The following is an 18,129-nucleotide window of genomic DNA, read 5'->3' on the forward strand; positions in this document are numbered from 1 at the left end:
TAAACAAGGATGCCATTTACTATTAGACACTGATATTTAAAAACTTGCCCTTTTAAAATGGAGTGATGTTTTTCTGCAGAAAGATTTTTATCACTAATAACTATTTGGAAGGAAAAAAAGTCTTCCTATATCCTTCTTCTTTCCCCCACTTTTTTGCTAGAACTTTAATGAAAGGTGTTTTAAATTAATTGTAATTTGATTAAGTAATGTCTTTACGTACCACAAAGCTTTCAATAGTGTATTAAGCACACACAGTTCCAAGAACTTTACACCTTTCATTTTTTTTTAACCAGATAAATCACCGGCTCCCTGCTAGTAAACTCAACTGTAGAACATATGCTGGACTCAGGTCTAGATAAGAATATACTGGTAAATAACTGAGCTAGACTAGCAAGTAGCTGTAACCAGTAACTCTGAGACAGTCTCACAAGTGCACACTTCAGATGGAACCAGTAACTCTCCTCTGGATCTTTACATGCAATTTAAAGAGGCATCACAAGATGATGCTCTTTATTACCAAAAACATGAGTTTTTCAGATATAAGAAATTAGGACAGAATTAATCCCCTAAATATTAAGAAACAGAACACAGTACTTTAAGCCCTAATATGATAAAATGACAATATAATAAAGAATCAAATTTTAAACACTTTTTTTTTTCTGCTTTTCTAAGGAACTGGAATTTTTCTACTTCCTAAGTGAACTTCCTTTCAACTGACATTTTTCTGAAATTAAGGACTGTAAACCACAAGCTGGCTCAGTGGCTTGCGGCTGAGATTCCCAGGTGGCTCAGTGGTAAAGAATCTGCCTGCCAATGCAGGAGACACAGGAGAAGCAGGTTTGATCCCTGGGTTGGGAAGATCCCCTGGAGAAGGAAATGGCAACCCACTCCAGTATTCTTGCCTGGAGAATCCATGGACAGAGGAGCCTGGCGGGCTGCAGTCTGACACAACTGAGCAAACACACCCACAAACTGCTGATTTGGACCTTATCAACACAATGCCTCTATAAACCTGTGTTGCACTGCTGCCACCTGCTGGCTCCTGAAAAAATCTAAAGGTTAAACAACTTGTGGATTTCCTTTCTTAGGCCCTACAGCCTTCATTCACTGTGACCACAATAATGTTTAGCCCAAATTAACAAGGATGGTAATTTTTCTAAATCAGCCACAAATAAAAACCTCCTTGAGATTTGTGCATGTGTGCCTTTGACTAAAAAAAAAAAAAAATCAGACAATAAAAGTTATGTAAGAATTGTTTTCACTTAAAAAAAAAAAAAAGCCAGTGTATAACCACAGCAGCCAATACTCTCCACCTGCTCCCAATATAGTTCAAAGAGCAAGCTGATTTCCTTTGTTGCTGATCAAAAAAATAAGAAGTTAGTGTGGTATTCTTCTGTACCACTGGTGCAGAGTTTCACAAAACTTGGTCACTAGACCAGAAGCAAAGCGATCTGCAATGTTTGATAAAATGAAGATTCCCAGACCACAACCAACCCTAACAAACTGAATCAGAATCTTTGGGAACCACAACCAGAAATTAGCTTTTGGTTTTGATCAATTGCTCCAAATGATTCTGATGTGCAATACAGTTTGAAAACCAAAGACAAAAAGCTGACTTAAGCAGAAAACTAAAACAATCCCAAATATGGTTTTTAAAAATAAAATAATAATGATATCCTTATAAAGTCTGATTAAGGAAAAAGAGGAAAATGAAAGGAAAGAGAGAAAAGATAATTTTTTTCCTAGAAAAAATATACAGTACTATCCACGAAACAGAGTTTGAGTAAACCAATTACAACAGAATAAACTGGATAGGTGGTCAGAGAATTACCATTAAAAAGAAGAAGATACATATCAGGTCTGAAGAGAATCTTTATTTAATATATAAAGAGCAGATTACTCCAATCCTAAACTATTCCAGTTCCAGAAAACTCTACAATTCAAGGAAGCCAGCAAAACTTTAATCAAAATCTGTTATCAACAAAACATAAAAAAACAATATAACTTGTGAAAACAAATACAAATATTACAAATAAAATGTCAGCAAATAGAACCAATAAGGTATCAAAAGAATAATGCATTCTAACCTAAAATTTATTTGAGGAACTTAAGAAATTAAGAAATTTTTAAAACTATATCAATTTAATTTACTATACTGATACATTAACAATAGGTGGGTTCTGAAAAGGCATGCAATAAAATTCATCAGGCATAATAAAAATATTCAATAGAAACTGAAAGAAGCAAGTTTACAACAATAAAATGAAAGTCACTCAGTCATGTCCAACTCTTTGCGAGGATATGGCCTGTATAGTCCATGGAATTCTCCAGGTCAGAATACTGGAGTGGGTAGCTATTCCCTTCTCCAGGGGATCTTCCCAACCCAGGGATCAAACTCAGGTCTCCTCCATTGTGGGCAGACTCTTTACCAGTTGAGCCACAAGGGAAGCCCAAGAATACTGGAGTGGATAGCCTATCTCTTCTCCAGCGGATCTTTCTGAGCCACGAATTGAACTGGGGTCTCCTGCATTGCAGGTGGATTCTTTACCAACTGAGCTATCTAAAACCAACAGTGAGTTGGTCATTTAAAAAGTCATTTAAAAGCCATTACAATTAAAATCAAAAGGTAAACATTATTATTCAACACTGTCTCAGAGGTTCTTCAAGAAGACAAAAAGGAAATGACACAGGAATTTTTTTCTACTTTCACAAACACTAGAAAAGGAGACACAAAACCATTTCCTTTTGCTAATGATGGAACTATCAATTTTGAAAGCCTAAATGGAACAGGTAAAAATTACTGAATTATAAATTAAGGTGACTGCTTACACAATAAATAGTCTATCAATAAACCTCTAGGAAACAAAACAGAAAAAACTATATTCTGTTAACGAGAGGCAAAAACCATAAAATAGTCAAAATTAAACTTGAGCATAAGACCAAAGGAAAATGATAAAAATACTACTTTAAGGATATAAAACAAAATATAAATAAATGAAAGGACACACACCATGTTCTTGGGTAAAAAATAGAAAGTTCGCAAAAATGCCAATTCTCCCCAAATTAATACAAACTAATTCACTCTATCAAAAAATGAGATTTCTCTATTGAAAGTTTTAATTAGACTGACTCTGGCCTTCAGGCCCAGTAACCACAGGAGTAAAGGACACCACAGAAAGAAAAACAGAGGAATCAGCAAATGCCCACCTATCAAAAGATGAGACTACAGACTCTTTTCTTTGGATACCAGAAAGCCACAGTCAGGCCTTATACCTCTCAGACAAGAAACCAAAGGACTCCTCTCTGGGGACATCTGGAAGCCCAGGAGATTTGCAAAAACTAGCATTCGGGTCAGGGGATTCTCACTCAAGCATACGGCTGTCACTAGTTGGGGGGAGAAAAAAACGTATATAGATATATGTAGGTCTTCTCAATAGAACATCTAATAAACTATATTTAGAGTGTATATTATGTCTTTTCAACTAAATAGTTAAAAGGACTTTGTAATCCAATTGCCTTAAAGAGAATACACATGAAGTGCTAAAAAAATTCAGGGATGAGAATGACAACTGAGAACCAGGAAAGAATGCCACTTGTAGAAATTTTCCCAGAAGTCATGCATTCAAAATTATGGCTTCCTTATTGATTTCCAAGGGTGGGGGGTGGGGGTGGGGTGGGGGCTTTCTAATTTACTAGGAAGTTAAATATATTTAAATGTAGACTACATTTAGAAATATGTACATTGCTTTGAACATGTACAAACATACTAAAAAGGTTGTTATTTCAATGTCAAGTTCAAATTGGGAAAGCAAGGAAAGGAAGCAGTTCAGTTCACATTCTACTGGAAATTAATAAACTAGAAGAGACTTTACTTTGTATACTGCAGCATTCTCAGTGTCTACAATAATGCGTAACATATACTACGTATTCAATAAACATTTTGAATGTCATGTGAACAGTATAAATTAGACTGACTGAGGTTCCATAAGTCAATATTCTTAAAGACTCTCCAGATTTTAGATTTGTCTTCTGAAACAAAGCATAACAGACTCTTTAAGCATATGCAGAGTATGGATGTGTATGATCATATATGGGCCAAAGAGTAAACATGTATGTGCACAGGCTATCTGGCCTGCACACACTATCCCAGCACACAGTGTATATAGAGTGTATGTGTATATAGTGTCTTTAATGAGTCAACAGACAGGCAAAGACACACTAAACCAAATAAGGAACTATAATGAATTATTAGAAGCTAGACAATGGGACAGGATAAGGAATCAAAGATGTATTAGTCTTTGCTCTGATTCCATGTCAAGAAAGCTATCAAAAAAAAAAAATTACAGAAAAAAAGCCACCAAATAAAATAATTTTATTTTCTAAGGAAATTTTTCAATAGAAGAAAAGGATACTGATAAGTAGGCCACATTGCTTATCTACAGTATTTCAAATGCAGTCATGAACTTTAATTCTCTAGATTTCCAATCTTGTGATTTGAATTGGAATTAGTATCCAAAATCATGATTATCAATGAGTGAACTGATAAAACCAAGCTTTTGGCCCTGTGACCCTGCTGACATCCCTCTCCTGACCATGCATGCTGCTGCTGCTAAGTCACTTCAGTCGTGTCCGACTCTGTGCGACCCCATAGACGGCAGCCCACCAGACTCCCCTGTCCCTGGGATTCTCCAGGCAAGAACAGTGGAGTGGGTTGCCATTTCCTTCTCCAATGCATGAAAGTGAAGAGTGAAAGTGAAGTCGTTCAGCCTGACCATGCATAGTAATAAACTATTTCCTCCTCCACACTATTTCTACATCTGATCCTAACTTCCATGGTGACAGGTAGCAGTAATTCAATAAATGTTTGTTGAAGAGAAATAAATATTTCTTATTCAGTAATACTATCTCAACAAACGAGACTCACACTTTTACCTGAAGAAGGAATAATAAGATAATATCAAAAGTGTAAAGCCAGCAAGCTTTAAGGAACTGTTATCCATTTTATAAACATACTAAGTAAGCCTTCTGTTGGCTGCTAGGATTATAAAAATATAAGACACACAGCCTAGATCAAGGGTTGGCAAGTTATACTCCGTAAGCCTAAAAATTAGCCTGTTGTCTTTGTAAATAAAGTTTTATTGGAATTCAACCACACTCACTGTTTACATATTGTGAATTGCCATTTTCACACACTACTATAGCAAAACTGAGCAGCTGTGACTTAAGACTGGTCCATAAACCCTGCAACATTTATTATCTAGCCCTATGCAGAAAAACTCACAGTCCATGCAGATCTGAGACTAATGGTTTGCATATCCTGGAGGAGGGAAGGGAGGACCTCAGGGTAAGCTTCCTAGATGAAACAGCTGAAACTTAAGTGAAGACTGTGAAACAGCCCGAGACAGCAATCAGAGAGAAGGTAAAGAAACGGCTGGAAGCAGAGGGATGCAGGGCAGGTTTTAGTCACATGGTATCGTTAGAATGCAGTGTACCAAGTGGTGAAAGACAAAGCTGGAGAAAAGGGCATAATAGGCTACAGTTGCCAAGGTGAAGAGTTTGTATTTCTTAAACAAATATATCACTTTATGCTTATACTTGCCAGAAAAATAAAAACCAAACACACACACACACAAATCCACCTCTGGAAGAATATATCAAGAAATTAGTAAAAAGAAATAATAGAGGGAAAGGAGAGATAAAACCAGGGTTAGAAAGACTTTACTAAATATCTTTTTTAATTTGTTTTTTAAAATCACATGAATGCATTACCTATTTTAAAATTACATGTTAAAAAGTGTGTTCCTTGCCATAAAGCAAACATTTAAGGACTTTAAATGAGAGGTGTTAAGAGTAAACAAATTAGATTCTGTAGATGAAATACAGAGGAAAGCTGGAAAGAGCAAAGAGCAGTCAGGAAACTATTAACAGACCACTGATTACTTAACAATGTATTATGAAGTTTACAACATATGAAGAAGCAAAAAGAATGACAATAGCTCAAAGGATGGAAAAGGAAGTAAAGGAGTTATAGTACTGTAGGGTTTTTACATTGTTTTTTAAGTAGAATAACATTAATTAAAAGAAAACTAGGATAAGTTAAGGATGAGTACTACAATCTCTACACTAACAATTAAAAATACCACAATGAAACCTTTTGTGCACCAGGACCCAGGAGAAAAGAGCAGTGACCCCACAAGAGTCTAAGCCAGACTTGCCTGAGTCTCTGGCAGAGGCGTGGGTCAACAGTGGCCTGCGGGGTCAGGGGCACCGAGTGCGACAGCATAAGTCTTTTTGAAGGAGGTACCCATTACTGCCATTACCCCTCAGGCTAAACTACAGGGAGGGAACACAACCCCACCCATCAGCAGAAAACTGGATTAAAGATTTACTGAGCATGGCCTTTCATGACCCAGATAACAATGATGGTGTGATCACTCACCTAGAGGCAGACATCCTGGAATGTGAAGTCAAGTGGGCCTTAGGAAGCATCACTAAGACCAAAGCTAGTGGAGGTGATGGAATTCCAGTGGAGCTCTTTCAAATCCTGAAAGATGACACTGTGAAAGTGCTACACTCAATATGACAGCAAATTTGGAAAACTCAGCAGTGGCCACAGGACTGGAAAAGCTATGTTTTCATTCCAATCCCAAAGAAAGGCAATGCCAAAGAATGTTCAAACTACCACACTGACTGCACTCACCTCACATCCCAGTAAAGTAATGCTCAAAATTGCCCAAGTCAGGCTTTAGCAATACGTGAATCGTGAACTTCCAGATGTTCAAGCTGGATTTAGAAAAGGCAGAGGAACTAGAGATCAAATTGCCAACATCCATTGGATTATTGAAAAGGCAAGAGAGTTCCAGAAATATACCTACTTCTGCTTTATTGACTACGCCAAAGCCTCTGTCTGTGTGGATCACAAACCACCTGACCTGCCTCCTGAGAAACCTGTATGCAGGCAAGAAGCAACAGTTAGAACTGTACATGGAACAGACTGGCTGCAGATCAGGAAGAAGTTCAAGGCTGTATACTGTAGTGCTCAGTCGCTCAGTCGTGTCCAACTCTGTGAGACCCCGTGGACTGTAGTCTGCCAGACTCCTCTGTACATGGGACTCTCCAGGCAAGAATACTGGAGTGGGTTGCCATTTCCTCCTCCAAGGCTGTATATTGTCACCCTGCTTATTTAACTTAGAGGCTGAGTACATTTGAGAAATGCAGGGCTGGATGAAGAACAAGCTGGAATCAAGATTGCTGGGAGAAATATCAATAACCTCAGATATGCAGATGACATCACCCTTATGGCAGAAAATGAAGAAGAACTAAAGAGCCTCTTGATGAAAGTGAAAGAGGAGAGTGAAAAACTTGGCTTAAAGCTCAACATTCAGAAAACGAAGATTAAGGCATTCGGTCCCATCACTTCATGGCAAATAGGCAGGGAAACAATGGAAACAGTGAGAGGCTTTTTTTTTTTTTTGGCTCCAAAATCACTGCAGATCATGACTGCAGCATGAAATTAAAAAACACTTCCTTCTTGGAAGAAAAGCTATGACCAACCTAGACAGCATATTAAAAAGCAGAGACATTACTAAGCCAACAAAGGTCCATCTAGCCAAGCTATGGTTTTTCCAATACTCGTGTATGGATGTGAGAGTTGCACCATAAAGAAAGTTGAGCCCCAGTGAATTGATGCTTTTGAAGTGTGATGTTGGAGAAGACTCTTTAGAGTCCCTTGGACTGCAAGGAGATCCAACACGTCCATTCTAAAGGTAACCATTCCTGAATATTCATTGGAAGGACTGAAGCTGAAGCTGAAACTCCAATACTTAGGTCACCTGATGGAAAGAACTCATTGCACAACACCCTGATGCTGGGAAAGATTGAAGGCAGGAGGAGAAGGGGATGACAAAGGATGAGATGGTTGGATGGCATCACCAACTCGATGGATGTGAGTTTGAGTAGGTTCCGGGAGCTGGTGATCGACAGGGAAGCCTGGCATGCTGCAGTCCATGGGGTCCCAAAGAGTCAGACATGACTGAGTGACCGAACTGAACTGAATAAAGCATGGCCTTGCCTACCAGAACAAGACCCAGTTTCCTCCACAGCCAGTCCCTCCCATCAGGAAGCTTGCACAAGCCTCTAATCCATCAGATGGCAGACAGAATGAAAACCACAATCACAGAAAACTAAGCAAACTGATCACATGAATCACAACCTTGTCTAACCCAATGAGCTGTGAGTGAGCCATGGAGGTGAGAGAGTCATCTCCTAGGCAGGTTGATAAGAAGTCAAGGAGTCTCCAAGGAGAGAGTGGTCTGGAATTCGCAAGGAGGAACAACGGACAAACCTTTTTCCTCTAAATTCCTTAGGATTATATAACAATAATGTATCCTGCTTGAGGACAGTCTCCAGAAAAAACCTTCTGGTTAATCCTGTTATATTAAAATGTAAATTATGGGAGTTGGTCTAGTGAGTTCTTTACAACCTCCAAACATTCTTTGGATTCACTGTAATAGCAAACACCCTCTTCCAACAACACAAGAGAAGACTCTTACACATGGACATCACCAGATGGTCAACACCAACATCAGACTGATTATATTCTTTGCAGCCAAAGGTGGAGAAGCTCTATACAGTCAGCAAAAAAAGACCGGGAGCTGACTGTCACTCAGATCATGAACTCCTTATTGCCAAATTCAGACTTAAACTGAAGAAAGTGGGGAAAACCACTAGACCATTCAGGTATGATCTAAATCAAATCCCTTATGATTATACAGTGGAAGGGAGAAATAGATTTAAGGGACTAGATGTGATAGACAGAGTGCCTGAGGAACTGCGGATGGAGGTTTGTGACATTGTACAAGAGACAGGGACCATCCCCATGGAAAAGAAAAGCAAAAATGCAAAATGGCTGTCTGGGGAGGCCTTACAAATAGCTGTGAAAAGAAGAGAGGCAAAAAGCAAAGGAGAAAAGGAAAGATATAAGCATCTGAATGCAGAGTTCCAAAGAATAGCAAGGAGAGATAAGAAAGCCTTCCTCAGTGATCAATGCAAAGAAATAGAGGAAAACAATAGAATGGGAAAGACTAGAGATCTCTTCAAGAAAATTGGAGATACCAAGGGAACATTTCATGCAAAGACAGGCTCGATAAAGGACAGAAATGGTATGGACCTAACAGAAGCAGAAGATATTAAGAAGAGGTGGCAAGAATACACGGAAGAATTGGACAAAAAAGAGCTTCATGACCCAGATAATCACGATGGTGTGATCACTCACCTAGAGCCAGACATCCTGGAATGTGAAGTCAAGAGGGCCTTAGAAAGCATCACTACGAACAAAGTTAGTGAAGGTGATGGAATTCCAGTTGAGCTATTTCAAATCCTAAAAGATGATGCTGTGAAAGTGCTGCACTCAATATGCCAGCAAAGTTGGAAAACTCAGCAGTGGCCACAGGACTGGAATAGGTCAGTTTTCATTCCAATCCCAAAGAAAGGCAGTGCCAAAAATGCTCAAACTCCCGCACAATTGCACTCATCTCACACGCTAGTAAAGTAATGCTCAAAATTCTGCAAGCCAGGCTTCAGCAGTACATGAACCGTGAACTTCTAGATGTTCAAGCTGGTTTTAGAAAAGGCAGAGGAACCAGAGATCAAAATGCCAACATCCGCTGGATCATGGAAAAAGCAAGAGAGTTCTAGAAAAACATCTATTTCTGCTTTATTGATTATGCCAAAGCCTTTGACTGTATGGATCACAATAAACTGGAAAATTCTGAAAGAGATGGGAATACCAGACCACATGACCTGCCTCTTGAGAAACCTATATGCAGGTCAGGAAGCAACAGTTAGAACTGGACATGGAACAACAGACTGGTTCCAAATAGGAAAAGGACTACGTCAAGGCTGTATATTGTCACCCTGCTTATTTAACTTATATGCAGACTACATCACGAGAAACGCTGGGCTGGAAGAAGCACAAGCGGGAATCAAAATTGCCGGGAGATATATCAATAACCTCAGATATGCAAATGACACCACCCTTGTGGCAGAAAGTGAAGAGGAACTAAAAAGCCTCTTGATGAAAGTGAAAGAGGAGAGTGAAAAAGTTGGCTTAAAGCTCAACATTAAGAAAACGAAGATCATGGCATCTGGTCCCATCACTTCATGGCAAATAGATAGGGAACAGTGGAAACAGTGTCAGACTTTATTTTGGGGGGGCTCCAAAATCACTGCAGATGGTGACTGTAGCCATGAAATTAAAAGATGCTTACTCCTTGGATGAAAAGTTATGACCAACCTAGATAACATATTCAAAAGCAGAGATATTACTTTGCCAACAAAAGTCTGTCTAGTCAAGGCTATGGCTTTTCCTGTGGTCATGTATGAATGTGAGAGTTGGGCTATGAAGAAGGCTGAGTGTCGAAGAATTGATGCTTTTGAACTGTGGTGTTGGAGAAGACTGTTGAGAGTCCCTTGGACTGCAAGGAGATCCAACCAGTCCATTCTGAAGGAGATCAACCCTGGGATTTCTTTGGAAGGAATGATGCTAAAGCTGAAGCTCCTTTACTTTGGCCACCTCGTGCGAAGAGTTGACTCATTGGAAAAGACTCTGATGCTGGGAGGGAATGGGGGCAGGAGGAGAAGGGGACGACAGAGGGTGAGATGGCTGGAAGGCATCACTGACTTGATGGACGTGAGTCTGAGTGAACTCCGGGAGTTAGTGATGAACAGCGAGGCCTGGCGTGCCGGAATTCATGGGGTCGCAAAGAGTCAGACACGACTGAGCTACTGAACTGAACTGAACACTTACAAACTCAAAGAAAAAGAATAGAAAAAGGCAAATACTAATTAAACAAACAAAAAGCCAGGACAGCTATATTAAATATCAGAAGATTTCAAGACAGTAATTATTCCCAAAGCCCAGAGATAAACGGGGATATTTTATAATGCTAAAAGGACTGATCCACAGCAGACAAAACAATCCTAAGAGATCTATCCCAATTAACAAACTTAAAAATACATTAAGCAAAAGTGAACCGAAAGGGAACCACAGATAAATCCACTGTCACAGTCAGGGCTAACAACTCACATAAAAAAAGCAGACATGAACAGTTACATCAATATTGAGATATAAAATACATTAAGTAACTGCCTACTCGTAGGAGTAGAGAGGAATAAGTTAAAGTAACAGGAATGAAGGGAAAGATTAAAGTTGAATTAAACAAAATGAAACCTTATACAAACTGATGATAGGACTCCATATATTAAAGGTATGTGTACCTCAATTCTGTGGCCATCAGATGAAAAGTGAAAATTAAGGATCAAATTTATTGGAAAAATCCTAATATTGTAGATCTTTTTCTTACCAGCATCACTGTTAAATTCATAATTCTTCCAAGGTTATCAATGTAGTAGACACTGTCTTGATACCATGGATCACAGTGTAGGTAATTATACATTCCAAAAGCATGCATGTGTTCCAGGGTATATTGATCATCTCGAAGTTTTACTTCTGCCACAGCTGAAATATAAGAAAAATAAACATAAATACCAAGAGCTTTCCTCAGATTGTTCTTTTCTGCAGAATGCCAACAAAGTTAAGGAAAAAAAAAAAAAAAAACAAACCAGAACGCTAATTACCAAGGCCTTCAGGACAATTTACTTATATTATTCATTCAAAAACAATTTCTGGGCACCAACTAGGCACTGTGTACAAAGGGTAAACAGTGAATCAAACTGACAAGGCCGTTTGCTTACAGAAGTTATAGTATAGTGCTGCGGGAGATGGAGCTTTTCACACCACACTCTTTTCTTTTAGGTACCTCTTCCTAATAATTATGAATATAAAGAACAGAGAAATTCTAAAATTGAAAGATTCCCTGTCTTCTGGGCAAATATTAAGTACACTACATTATTAAGTGTTTTTGTATTTCTAATAATCCTTTCCTGTCTATGAACTCATTCATTTTTACTACATGTTAAGAAATAAAGAGAATGTTTTTATTATCTCATTATATAATGATGGAAACAAATGAAGCGTAAATGGTGACTACTGTAATGTTATACCACATCTTTCCCAAGAGTACAGAACAAAACAATATCATATCTGGAACAGAAACAGGTTTCCTACTCAAAGAACAGTGCTTCTTTTCCACTAGGGCATTAGAAACATTCATAATTTTACCTTTTCCAGCTTTACTGAGATATAATCGATATACAACATTGTATAAGTTTAAGGTGTACAACATAATGATATATGTATGTATTGTGAAGTGATTACCAAATAAGCTTATTTAAAACATACATCCATCAACTCACATAGTTACAACTGTTCTTATTATAAGAACTTATAAGATCTACTTTCTTAGCTGCTGCTTCTACAATTTTAAATCTGCCTCCTACTCCTCCTTCTCTTCTATGTAGATAGAAACCCTTATAGTTCAGGGCTGCTCATAACCTAGAAGTAATTTCTATTCCAAAAGGAAATACATAAGTAGACTATGCTTGGCCAGTACTTTACTTAATTATGAAACTCACCTTAATATATTCCAATTGCAAGTATTTTCATCTTTTTCCCCAAATGCTCACCTGTCCCTACTTCTAATACCTATCTTGAGTACTGACTGACTTATATTTATTCATTCAGCAAATATTTTAATAGGCATAAGATCACAGAATCTATCTTCTTAACACTTGTGATCCAGTGGGGAAATGGACGTTAGGCAAATAAATAAATACATTATATATAAATGTAAGTGAAGTGAAGTGAAAGTCGCTCAGTCATGTTTGACTCTGCAACCCCATGGACTATACTGTCCATGCCATTCTCAAGGCCAGAATACTGGAGTGGGTAGCCATTACCTTCTCCAAGAGATCTTCCCAACCCAGGGATAGAATCCAGGTCTCCCGCATAGCAGGTGGATTCTTTACCAGCCGAGTCACAGGGAAGACCCATATAAATGTATATATGTATATAATTAATCACATAAATATATAATTAAACTAAAATAAATTGTACAGAGAAGAATTACTGGAGACTGTAAGAACCACTAACACTGGAAGCTGATCTACTTGGGGAGATTAATGGAGGCTTTCAAAAGTTTGAGCCAAAGGGACACAGGTTGGATCCCTGGGTTGGGAAGATCCCTTGGAGCAGGAAATGGCAATCCGCTCCAATATTCTTGCCTGGGAAATCCCATGGATAGAGGAGCCTGGCGGGCTACAGTCCATGGAGTTGCAAAGAGTCTGACTTGACTGAGCGCAAAGCATACACATACACACCCACCCCTACTTATCACTGGCAAAGGACAGCAGACAAAAGTAGAAGGAAAAACGTCATTTCAGAAAAACAAGTCAGAGAGTCCAACACACACACACACTCCCTTACTTATCACTGGCAAAGGATAGCAGGCAAAAGCAGAAGGAAAAACTTCATTTCAAAAAAACAAGTCAGAGAGTCCTACTTGACTTGAGTACACACACAAAGTACGCCAACACACACACACACGCAGGCAAAAACAGAAGGAAAAACTTAATCTTGATTTCAAAAAACAAGTCAGAGAGTCCAACTTGACTGAGCACACACACACAAAGAACACCTACACACACACCCACCCACACACACACACCCACACACCCACCCACCCACCCACCTTATCACAAGGAGAACTGCACAAGGAAAGGCTACAGACGTATGAAGCTAGAGAACTGGGCAGAAGGTGGATCACAAAAGGCCTTGCTATATACATCTTTGCTGATAAACTCAATGTAATAATTAATTTACGAGCTTTTAAGTAGGAGAGTAAGGTCTAGATTCAAATTTGGTTTGCTGCTGCTGCTAAGTTGCTTCAGTCGTGTCCAACTCTGTGCAACCCCATAGACGGCAGCCCACCAGGCTCCCCCATCCCTGGGATTCTCCAGGCAAGAACACTACAGTGGGTTGCCATTTCCTTCTCCAATGCACAAAAGTGAAAAGTGAAAGTGAAGTCGATCAGTTGTGTCTGACCCTCAGCGACCCTATGGACTGCAGACTACTAGGCTCCTCTGTCCATGGGATTTTCCAGGCAAGAACACTGGAGTGGGGTGCCATTGCCTTCTCTGACAGAAGGTTTACTTATAACTAAATATAGAAAACAGAGCAGAGCAAAGAAAACCCTGGAAGACCCACCAGGATGCTACTGCAGTCATTCAGGTAAGAATGGCTGAAGTTTAGAGACCTCCAGAGGTAAAATCATTGCAACTTTATGATGGATTTGATAGAGGCCGAGGAAACTGTTATTACATAACTCGAGGAAGTGTTTATTTCATATGGAAGCTAAAAATACATATACACTGATTAGAAACAATTCCTGGTATTCTAGCACCACTGTGTGGATTACACTCGATACTGCAGGAAGAATACACGCTAACATAGTGGCGCAAAGCAGTAACATGAGGCAATGATACAACAAATACATTTTCTTCATACTTGTGCCAAAGACCTGGGCAATGGTGAACAAGCCAGAAACTTCTTAGCCCTTTGCCTTAGTACAAATGCATACTCGACTGTGAATGCACGGATCTGGAAAACCGTGTTAGGAAACCATGAAACAGTCTCAGTTTTGCTGCATCCTGACAAGATTAATTCATATAATTTATTAGGGCACAAGAAAAGGGAACATTACATACTTAAAGTTACTGCATTTATCATGCCAGTCATCTCAAGTATAAAAAGGCAGGTAGAGGAAATGAAAGGAGAAAAGCAACACCCAGAGTACAACAGAGCTTAACCCCTGGCAGGGCTCTTCTGCGGAGTCTCCAAGCTAGCCTGGCTCTGTGAGTTGACTGAAGGTGAGCGATCTCTTTAGCAAAGAGCTAACAAGTCACTGTAAGTAAACTATTTCATTATTGGAAATACACCACAAGAGCCCTGCTGGAAAAGACTTTTCCCTTATTTTAAAAAGCACGTGGGGCCTGACAAGAGGGGAGTCTCCCTTAATCTTTACCTAACTTTCTTATATAACATGGATGGACCTCAAAAATCATAGATTTTCATTCACAAATTGATTTACTGAATGTCTATTATGTGCCAGACATGGTGTTTGGCATTGAGCAAATACTGGCAAATAAAACAGACATGGTCCCTGGCCAAGGAATGCTAACAATGGCCACAATGACAGCTTCCTGTCCTTTCAGAATATACAATTAGATTGAATTACTTTACAAAAGTCACTTCGTAGACCATTTATCTTCTTTCCACCTAGTTGCTGAGTTTGCTGCTCTTTGCATATAAAGATGTAAAGAAGCCAGAGCACAAGTCTGTAGAGCTAGTTCTGAAGCAAATGTACAGAACAGGGCAAGGCTAGATTCGGCAGCACTGCTCCCACTGAACTCTTTTAAATAATGCTTCTGTACCATCATACTTAGATCTGCTTTCCCCCAAATTTTCCTCCAGAAGAACAGGCATGAATTTTATAGTAAACTTACACAAAACAATGGTTACACGGCTTTTCTCTCCCTTTATTTTAATTATTGCCTAAATTTTTTTAACCAGCTTTTATTCTCCTTGCCTTGAAGAAACAGCCCAGCGACCAGGAAGAGCGTCTGCTTTTGGGTCAGGTTATCCACTGATGAGCAGCTTAAGGGTAAGTTACCTAACTGTCTACCCTGATTTCTCACCTGTCATAGAAGTGAACAATACTTACCCTATAAGTTATTGACAGGCTTATATTAAAAAACATGATTAGTATTTGCTATATGATGCCTGAGAAGAGTGTTAATTTCTCTGTTCCTCTTCTCCCTTCCAAGGCTAATTCTCACATAGCTGTTGATGACTTCCTTCTCTTCTGCCTCTTCTGGGCTCTTCCTCAGGTTATCTATCTCCTTTCACTGGCCCCTTCTCCTTCACCTAATATGTCGAAAATTCCGCCACTCACAAAACACGTGAGAAAGGATTCCTCTGCTCTGCACTCAAAGCAGAGCTTTCTTCCACCCTGTATTTCTCAAACTTCTCCAGTCTATACTCCCATTTTCTCATTATGCTCATGAATCCATTTCAATTTTGTTTCCAGCTCTAATATTCTACAGAAATTACTCTCACTTAAAAACATGTACTGAGCAGCCAAGATGGAATAATAGTGACCAGATTTATCCTTCCCTCAGAAACAATTAGTAAGACAAAATCAGACAAAATTATATAAAACAGTAATTTTCAAGACGTGAGACAACAGGCAACAAAGGACAGTGATCCTTAAGAGATGAGAGACAAATGAGGTGAGCCCTACCGTACCCCAGCTTGGTGCCCTGACTGAGTGTCCAGCCCACAGCACAAAGAGGGGCAAGTGAAGCAGAACGTGGCCGACTCCCTGGGTCGAGGAATCTGAACTGAAAAGTCCGGGGAGACCAAGGCAGCTACAGTTCATCAGGCAGAGTATCAGAGAAGACAGCCGCAGAGCGAGCACTCCACAGAGCTGCAGAGCGCCTCTCTCAAATATCCAGCAGACGACTAATGGCACATGTTTGAGGAAACCACTCCAGGCCAGGGAAAGGACCAACTGAAGGGACTAGAGGGAACAGAGATGGGAACTCACACAAGGCTGGGAGCTGCGACCATTCCCATTAGGTAGACCAGAGCAAACTACTAATTCATAGGCAGAATACACAGAACAGTCCTGTCTCAGAGGTGGTGAATAATCAGCCACAGACTCAGCACGGCTCCAGACTAGGCTAAAAAATAAATTAAAAAAAGCAAGAACCAGGGAAGCTAATGCAATAAATTCAAGTAACTGCATCACAGAACAAAGTTCAAGACGATTTATAAGGATACAATAGAGTAAAATTCACAACTTTTTGCATCCAAGATTACCAGGTTTCCTAAAGAGGAAAGAAAACAAAACCCACAATGAAGAGAATAATCAATCAACAGATGCCAACAGATAATGGTCACAGAAGTTATAATTAGCAGGATAAAACATTAAAGTATTGATTAAAGCACATTCCAAATGTTCATAATAACAACTAGAGATATGAAGGATATTAAAATCATTTAAATCAAACTTCTAGAGAGGAAAACTAAGATGAAAAACATACTGGATGGAATTAATGACAGAACAGACACTAGAAAAGAGTAAAACTAAAGGCATGAAAACAGAAACTGTCCAAAATTAAACAAACTTAAGAGACTTCTCTGACGGTCCAGGCTCTGTGCTTCCACTTTCGGAGAAGGTGATGGCACCCCACTCCGGTACTCTTGCCTGGCAAATCCCACGGACAGAGGAGCCTGGTAGGCTGCAGTCCATGGGGTTGCAAAGAGTCGGACACGACTGAGCAACTTCACTTTCACTTTTCACTTTCATGCATTGGAGAAGGAAATGGCAACCCACTCCAGTGTTCTTGCCTGGAGAATCCCAGGGACGGGGGAGCCTGGTGGGCTGACGTCTATGGGGTCACACAGAGTCGGACATGACTGAAGTGACTTAGCAGCAGTAGCAGCAGCTTCTACTTTAGAGGGCACAGGTTGCCTGGTTGGAAAATAAGATCCTGCATGCCACGCAGCATGCCCAAAAACAAACAAAAAACAAAACAACAAAAACAGAAAAAATAAAAAGAGCATTGATGAGCTGGTGTTTTACTTCTCATAATCTAAAAATGGGTTAACGAGGACTTCCCTGCAGGTCCAGTGGTTAAGAATCCAACTGCCAATGCAGGGGACAATGGTTTAATCCCTTATTCGGGAGGATCCGACATGCTGCAAGGCCGCTAAGTTCATGTGCCTCAACTGCTGAGCCTGAGCTCTAGAGCTGTGAGCTGCAACTCTTGAGCCCATGGGCTGCAACCACTGAAGCCCATGTACGTACAGCCTGTGCTCCGCAACTAGAGAAAGACAGCAGGTAGCAACGAAGACCCAGCACAGCCAAAAATGAATAAATAAATAAATAATGGGTAACTAGATTCCTTAAAGGAGAAAATAGAGCAGGGAAAAAAAAAAGAGTAGAAGAAATAATGGCTGAAAACTTGCCAAAACTGATGTAAACTATAAATTCAGGGATCTAGAAAGTTCGGCAAACCCCAAGCACAAGAATCATGAGGAAAACCACATCAACACACACAATATAATCAAACCACTCTAAGTCAGGATGAAAGAGAAAAATCTTA

At 39.5% G+C, this 18,129-nt stretch overlaps 1 protein-coding gene across 1 annotated transcript in view; it reads right to left on the reverse strand.

Moving 5' to 3' along the window:
* Positions 1 to 18,129, reverse strand: part of NUDCD1 (NudC domain containing 1) — a 90,662-nt gene that overhangs the window by 64,275 nt on the left and 8,258 nt on the right. The window contains exon 2 of the mRNA XM_005689154.3: positions 11,364 to 11,518. Within this exon, the coding sequence (XP_005689211.1) occupies positions 11,364 to 11,518 (155 nt within the window). The remainder of the gene's footprint in view (positions 1 to 11,363; positions 11,519 to 18,129) is intronic.

The sequence above is a fragment of the Capra hircus genome, chromosome 14 (assembly GCF_001704415.2).
Source record: "Capra hircus breed San Clemente chromosome 14, ASM170441v1, whole genome shotgun sequence".
NCBI lineage: Eukaryota > Metazoa > Chordata > Mammalia > Artiodactyla > Bovidae > Capra > Capra hircus.